Source organism: Quercus robur, chromosome 2, assembly GCF_932294415.1.
Source record: "Quercus robur chromosome 2, dhQueRobu3.1, whole genome shotgun sequence".
NCBI classification, from domain to species: Eukaryota; Viridiplantae; Streptophyta; class Magnoliopsida; order Fagales; family Fagaceae; genus Quercus; species Quercus robur.
Genome location: NC_065535.1, coordinates 87,814,412 through 87,822,329, shown reverse-complemented (window position 1 = coordinate 87,822,329; position 7,918 = coordinate 87,814,412). Strand labels below are relative to the sequence as shown.

At 37.6% G+C, this 7,918-nt stretch overlaps 1 protein-coding gene across 1 annotated transcript; it reads left to right on the top strand.

Moving 5' to 3' along the window:
* LOC126715627 (uncharacterized) lies at positions 1 to 4,815 on the top strand. The gene is made up of 5 exons (XM_050416330.1): positions 1 to 1,435; positions 2,893 to 2,950; positions 3,059 to 3,142; positions 3,302 to 3,443; positions 4,264 to 4,815. Exons 1-5 carry the CDS (start codon positions 949 to 951, stop codon positions 4,630 to 4,632), a joined length of 1,140 nt encoding a protein of 379 aa, XP_050272287.1. The 5' UTR covers positions 1 to 948; the 3' UTR covers positions 4,633 to 4,815.
* The last annotated feature ends 3,103 nt before the right edge of the window (positions 4,816 to 7,918 follow it).

Here is a 7,918-nt window from a genome sequence, read left to right as displayed (position 1 = left end):
TTAAACTCGTTCGCTCTTTCAACTCTCTCTCTCTCTCTCTCTCTCTCTAATAACTCACAGAAATTTCCAATTTTCCACTGTTATAGATCGAACCCACCAATTCTCTCAAGCAAGCAACTTACTTCAAACCCCACTTTCCCGCATTTTCTCTCCAACTTTCCCTTCCATTTTCTCGGGAAAAAAAAGAAGCAGATTCAAAGTGAGACCTGCAGCGTGCACACCAAAATGTGTCAGCTTTTTCTTTTCCATGTGAATGTGAGTAGCGCCTGAAAAAAACGACGCAGTTTCAGAACGAACGAGGCTCTCGTTTTTCCCACAATGCGCAATGGAATCTTAGCCTTTCGAGGCTCTTCTTCGATTATAGCTCATTTTGAATATGCATTATACAGCCTTTTTTAAGGTTCTATGTTTGTATAAAAACCCTAGCTTTGGTAAAAAAAGCTGAACCCATTTCCCTGATTTTGATGAAGTGCATGATTCTGTTTGTGAAATCCTAAGTGGGTCTTGTTTTTTCTAGGGTTTTGGGCTGATTTGAAATCTGGGTTTCAGAAAAAAAAAAGTGTGGGTTTTGGTGGTTTCAGGTTTGTGGGTTTGAGGTTTTAGCACTTTAGTTCAGTCATTTTGAGTGAAGCCTACTGTGAGTTTGTGAAATTTGAGGGTGAAAATTTGAGATCTGGGGTGAGAGCTTGAGGTGCAAAGTCAATGGATGTGTCTAGTGGAAGTGAAAATTTTTGTATGAGAACTTGTTCCTAGGGGTTTCTGAAGTGATTTGAGCATCAAAATGGGGGTGTCAGCGGATTTTGTTGGTGGGTTTTGGATGATTTTGAAGGATGGTTTGGTAATCTTGTGGATTTGAACAAACCCACAAGTTTGTGCAATTGGGAAATTTGGGTGATCTTGAGGTCAAAAAGTTGGGATCTTTAGATTAAACCAAAGGGGGTTTTGTCAATGTCAGGAGCTCCAAGAGTGAGGTCTATGAATGTGGCTGATTCAGAGGCTAGGCCGGTGCTTGGTCCGGCTGGGAACAAGGCGGGGTCATTGAGTGCACGAAAACCTGGTTCGAAGCCATTGAGAAAGGTTGAGAAATCAACCGAGGATGCTACATTGGCTGAAGATAAGAAAGCCCGGAAACTGTCTTCGGTTACAACTTCCTCTCCTCAGTTGCATTCTGTCAATGTGCCTTCTGTGCTTCGAAGACACGAACAGTTGTTGCATTCCAATTTGTCTTTAAATGCTTCGTGTTCATCTGATGCCTCTACGGATTCATTTCATAGTCGGGCATCTACTGGCAGGTTGACTCGGTCAAATAGTATGGGTACTAGGCGGAAGCCGTATGCTTCAAAGCCAAGAAGCGTTGCTTCTGATAGTGGTTTGGAGTCTCCACCTGATGGTCTGCAAACCAAGAAGAGGTGTGCGTGGGTGACACCAAATACTGGTATGTTCTTTCTTCTTGATTTTGGAGCAATTGATTGATTTCTACAAATGATTAAAGTTTTGTGGAATAAATATGTACCTTTTTGTTACATGTTTTTATTCATAAAATATTTTCTTCACTGTTAATTTTATGAAGAATAATAGAGATTTGTTGAATAGAGCTATGATAGTTTAATATTAGTAGTGTCATAGGCTCATAGCTTGTTCAGGAGTTTTTACATTGAAATGATAATTTATAAAAGGAAGTATTTGTGTTAAAGTATGTTATCACTAGGAAAGCCAGATTTGGATTGCTTTTGCTCAGTGATTGAATTGAAGTGAATAGGTTTGTAGCCATCATTCTAAAGAACTGCAAACTGAACCAAGACATTTTTTCAACCTAGGAGTTTGATTGATGAGGACATAGCCCTTGATAAAATTCAGTAGGAAATATATTTAGCTAATTGAAGTAGTCAGATGTAAGGCTTTCTTAAAATGACTTTGCTCTGTTCTTGTTGAATTTGGTTCAGACAACATTTAGACATAGAATCGAGTTGTTCATTAAGCAGTTTGTCTACTATGGTTTCATATCTAGGTTCTTGCAAAAACCTAGCTAAATGAGTACTTATAACATAAAACCCCTACTTTCTACAGTTTTATGATGCAACTGATAACTCAACATGATTGTATGATTTTACTCTATGGAATATGTTCCCAGCCTAGTCTGTTAAGAATTTAAGCTTGTGATGTAATAATAGGTGATACAGCCCCAAATCATCTAATTATTCTTACTTGCTGCTTGCAGTTTAATTAAATTGGATCAATTTCCTTAAGGCTTTGTCTTTTGCATTTTGTGACAACTACGTAGGAGGTACTATATTATGGAAAGTTGGGAAATGAGCATAAATATGCTGTTTTTCTGATGTTGGAGGCAATTCTATTGAAAGAACTATTTTGGAAACCAGCTGTTGGCTTTTCCTTGGATTTTGTGTTTTACAACTATGATTACTTTGAGTGAATTAAAACACCATGTCGCATGTTTATGTAGTCAGTCTTTGTTTCTTCATTTAGTGTGTTGCTCTTATTTGGTGCAAAAACTGTAGATATATAGCTCTAAGTGCATCCACATCCACAATAAGTTGTCATTCTTTTCCCATTTCACTAGAAAAGATTATATTACCACCCAGAGAAATGGTCTAGTGGAGGTAGGTTTTGAGTTTGAACCTTTAGGGATAGGTGGTTGGCTGCTCCCTCTCACCTTTTTATTCAGCAAAAAAAAAAAGCATGCATCAGTATGTTGCACTTGAAGTGAGATACATGTGTTACCCAGTCACTAGCAGGCTATGGATTGATTTGGAAAGCCAGTGCTCCTATGTTGCCTAGCTCTATGTGTTTGTTTTGATAAGTATTTTGCCTATCAATATGATTATGCTTCTTTTAGATCTTACATTCTGACAGAGTTTTATTTGTTGAAACCAGATCCAAGTTACGCTGCTTTCCATGATGAAGAATGGGGAGTTCCAGTTCATGATGACAAGTATGGGATCTCAACATTGCTTGAATCCATGTTGATTGAGATGGGAATCCTGTTTTGATATATAATTTATTCACCTGTGGTTTTTTAAATTCCCTTCACCTCATACAGGAAATTGTTTGAGCTGCTTGTTCTTTCTAGTGCTTTGGCTGAACTTCCATGGCCTACCATTTTAAGCAAAAGGCATATCTTTAGGTATTCCTCCTATGAATTTCCAATCTTATTTTCATCTATCAACTTATCCACCTCCGAACTATTTGCTATAAGATAACTTGGTCCCTTGAAGTCATGGTTTCATCCCTGCTTCTTGGGCTTGTCACTGTATCCTATTTTCTGACAATCTTCTTTCTGCAGGGAAGTATTTACTGACTTCGATCCAGTCACTGTCTCAAAATTGAATGAAAAGAAAATATTAGCACCAGGAAGCACTGCAGTCTCCCTTTTATCAGAACTGAAGCTACGTTCTATCATTGAGAATGCACGTCAAATATCTAAGGTAGATTCTCATTTTGTTTTTGCATTTTAAAGATGCATGCACATAGGAGTCTTTTTTTTATTATCACTTATTTCAAGATGCTTAGCACACACCGTATTAAAAAGTTCATGTGACATGTATACACTCTTGTGTATTTACCCAAAGTAAATTGGACAATTACAAATTTTTTTTTTTGGGACAAGTGACAGATGCAAAATATATAGCTATCAAGAAGGTAGAAATAGAATTCAACCTAGTTGCTCAGTCTCTAGGAATTCCTAAGCATTATCGAAGAAAGAAGCCTATTTGGAGATGCCAAGAGAAGCAAGTGCCTAAAAATTTGTTCAAATCGTGTCTCAGTTTAGAATCGGATTAGTTTATGCAGTCTTGTTTTGAATCAGAAAACCTGGTATTGGCTAGTATACCTGTTTAGGTCAAGGACCATTCATGATCTATAATCTTCGTATGATGAACCAAATGACAAATGATGGGCGCTTAGTGAGCATTTGATCATGTTGGTTAGGTGAACAAAGTAGTTGAAATGTGGTCCAGATCTGTGTTCAATTTGTGTGACCCCTATAAGACAAGCCTATATATTATGATTTAAACAGCCTGACATCATTATATTTTATTTCAAGAGTTACTCATGCACCTAATTATTCCTTGTTTTCTACGTGCCAGCTTTCTTAGTTGGCAAGACCCAAGTCATTTATCTGCTTTGATAATTCCAGCCATTAACCACTAACCACTAACCTTTTTTACTGAAGTGCCATAATTGGTCATTCTTTGGTTGCTATAATTATCATTGCAACTAACTTTTTGCAGGTTTTGCTGATGCCAGGTCATAGATGAGTTTGGGTCATTTGACAAGTACATTTGGAGCTTTGTGAACCACAAACCTATAGTTAGCAGATTCCGATATCCTCGCCTAGTTCCGGCGAAAACTCCAAAAGCAGATGTGATAAGCAAAGACCTGGTGAGACGGGGATTCCGATGTGTGAGCCCCACTGTCATCTACTCATTCATGCAGGTAGCAGGATTAACAAATGACCATCTCATAGGTTGCTTCAGATTCCAGGAGTGTATAGCTGCAGCAGAAGGGAAGGAAGAGAATGGCATCAAGGATAAGACTGAAGAGACAAACCCCGATAATGTGATGGAATCAGAACTATCGATCGCTATTGAAGAAATGAATTTCTCTTCAGAATGATGAAAACCAATGATCTCAGGTGGTGGCAGGTGGAGCTCCAGGCTCAATCATCACCTTGTTGACATATTCACAGCCACTCTTACACTGGGTAGTAATGGAATTGATGTTGTGTATAAAAATTTCATAAATTTGTAGTCATCATGGATTCCTAGATTGTAGATTACTAAAAGTGAATTAATTCAACTGGTGATTGTGCTGTCAATGGGGGGGTGGGGGGGGGGAGCTTTGTGAAACTAGCCTTGAGAATTCAATGTACAATTTTTTGTACAGTTTAAATGGTTAGTAATTAGAATTTTCATTTTAAAACCAAATTATAGGAAATGAAGTTCGGGCAGAGAGAGGTGACACTGTTTGATGGTCCAGTGGGCTACCTTGAAATGTGGTGGACAGCTAAAAACTTTAGTTTTTTTTTTTTTTTTTTAATTTTTTAATTTTTATCTTTTGAGCTTATCTAAAAACTTAAAATTGAGCAGTCAATTTTGCTTTTAATGTGTGACAATAATATGATAGTAGCACGATGTTTCCCTGTCCCCTAGGAGGAGGGAGTACTTTAGATAAACATGTGTGTACTGATTTTGGTCCAAGATCACCTAATAATGTGGGGTATTCCTGTTCCAGAATTGATTTGAGATGATGACTGTTGGATGCACTTGCTCTGTAACGATTTTCATTTTTCAGCCTCTAAATCACTGTTACATATTTATCTTATCGAACAGGGATAAATTGAGATAATGACCCACCGCTGATGGATATTCCGAGACTCAATAGTTGTCAGAATTGTATGTTTTGTAATGGGTTTCTTACAAAAGGATTCGGGCTTTGACTCAAGCCCAAATGCTTTTCTACTTGTTTTTAGGTAAAATTATTAGACTACTACTTTAGCCCTATACAAATCTCACTCTCTCTCTCTCTCTCGGAAAATGGGTTTTACCTTAGGAGTTATCAGCCTGCCACCTGCTTAGATCTCTCTCTTTTCTATTTCCATTCTTTTATTTCAGTTAATATTGAAAATTATTTTTATTTCTAATTTGGTGTGCTCTCACGATTGTTGACAAGCGAGTGATACGCGTCAAATAATCAAACAGCTTCCGGCAGATGATATCAATCCTAATGGATAAGAGAATTCATACCATTTTTATGTTGCCATGGATTCAAATCATGTCATTTCTACCTATGACTCATCTTGTGAGCAATTCAATTTTTATGGAAGCTTGAGAATTAATAAACCCTCCAACTAAGTCTATTAGGACTAAAGAGATCCCAAGCTGAAACAGAAGAAATAAGAGGAAGAGGGCCTTGGAAAATATCCTTTAAAAATCATTTATGTACAAGTTGAATGAAGCCAATGCCATCTAAACATTACAGCATCAAAACCGGAACAAGAGAACAGTGGCACCAATCCAGCATAAACTACCGACTGCACTTGTGATTTTTGATCCTCTAGAATTCTTAGAATTACTACAGCGTAAAGTTCTTTATTTATTTATTTATTTTGATCAGCAGCGTAAAGTTCTTATAACCTTATCATGCATCATTTATCTAAGTGGTTTAGGTCTGTCACATTCTCAACAGCTTAACAGTGATAATAAACATTTATGAGGTAACAAAATCTAACTACTCATTAGTAATTGTCAAAATTTAATAACTTAAAACGTGGAGTTACCTTAAGAACTTGAGAGGATGTTGATCCATTATACGTGTGAACTAACTTTGCTATTTTCATGTGAGAGCCATCAGCCAGCTAACCTGGAATTGGCTTCAATGCTATCCCCTAAGCCCTAACCAACTAAATAAGCTGAGATCCACCCAAACCCAATAAGAATACATCCCAATTAACAAAACGCATTCTAATATGAAGTATCTCCATCATAATACTAAAATGCTCTTTGACCATGCAGGGATTAGCCTTGACAAGGTTTGTTGGAAGTCAGCAAGGAATAGAGGTTTTGAAGAGGATTTTATCTTTTTTTTTTTATATAGGTAATAAGAATATTATTAAAACAAACTAAAAAACAGATGAATGCCAATACAAGGTGTTCATGATGGTGAACACAAGGAAAAGCAATAAACAAAACAAACAGCAAACAACGAACAGGAAAAAACCTAAAGAGCAATACTAAGAGAAGAAATAAACTCTAAGATAGTGGAGCATTCCGAGAAGCCCCAACACCTAGACCAATCAAATAAAGTCTTCTGGCAAAGAGCCTGTAATTGAACCAAGGATTTCTCGGTGTCCTTAAAAGAGCGCTGATTTCTTTCCGTCCAAACAATCCACATCAAACAGCTGGGAACCATATTCCATATGTCTGAATTAAATTTTCCCAGCCAAAAACTCCAACAATACACCAAGCTTTCCATAGAGCCTGGCATGACTCAATGTATCCCAAAGATCTGAAGCATATAAACCCACAGAGAGTGAGCTACTGGACAATAGAGGAGAAGATGATCCGCAGTTTTCTTATTCCGATGGCACATACAACACCTATTCACCAAAATGCGCCCCCTAAGCATAAGATTATCCAAAGTAAGGATCTACCCATGAACCGTGTCCACACAAAAAAATATCCACCCTCCTAGGGATCTTAGCTTTCCAAACACCCTTCCACAGAAAATTGGAAGTAGCTGCACCCCTAATGATATTGTAATAGGATCGGGTATCAAACATGCCATTCCCTTTGAGACACCAATGAGAAGGGTCATTCCCACCCACCCTAGGGATCCGAGATTGAATGAACTCAAGGAAAGATAAGGCAGCCCCTAATCTCCTTTCATGAAAATTCCTATGAAATCTCAAATTCCAGATTCTATCGTTACCACCCTCTTTCTTTTTACCCTTCTACACTTATTTCTTTCCCTTGGAGAATGGTATGACAATCGAGGTTCCTCTAAGGGTAGCTTTCTTTTCTTGGTTTGCTTCCTTAGGTAAGATCTTAACAACAGATAACCTTCACAAAAGGCATATTCTTGTTCTTGATTGGTGTTATGTGTAAGAGTTGTGGGGAGTCGGTAGATTATCTTCTTCTTCATTGCCCCATAGCATATGATTTGTGCTCATTGGTGTTCTGTTTGTTTGGAATTCATTGGGTATGCCACAAAAGGTTATGGAGTTGTTTGAGTCTTGGCAGGGTAAGTTTGGTCATCATCGCAATATAGACTTTTGTATACTTGTGTTGCATTGCTTGATGGGGTGTATCTAGCGTGAAAGGAATGAAAGAAGTTTTGAGAGATGTGAACGTTCTATGCTAGAGATAAGTCTTTTTTCTTGCAAACTCGCCTTGATTGGAGT

What these genes read in the sequence shown, in the direction of transcription:
- LOC126715627 (XM_050416330.1), top strand. Translation starts at nt 949, where the DNA reads ATGTCAGGAGCTCCAAGAGTGAGGTCTATGAATGTGGCTGATTCAGAG. An exon ending in AGCAAAAGGCATATCTTTAG is followed by an intron (nt 3,143 to 3,301) that starts GTATTCCTCCTA and finishes TTCTTTCTGCAG; the next exon opens with GGAAGTATTTACTGACTTCG. An exon ending in ATGCACGTCAAATATCTAAG is followed by an intron (nt 3,444 to 4,263) that starts GTAGATTCTCAT and finishes TGCTGATGCCAG; the next exon opens with GTCATAGATGAGTTTGGGTC.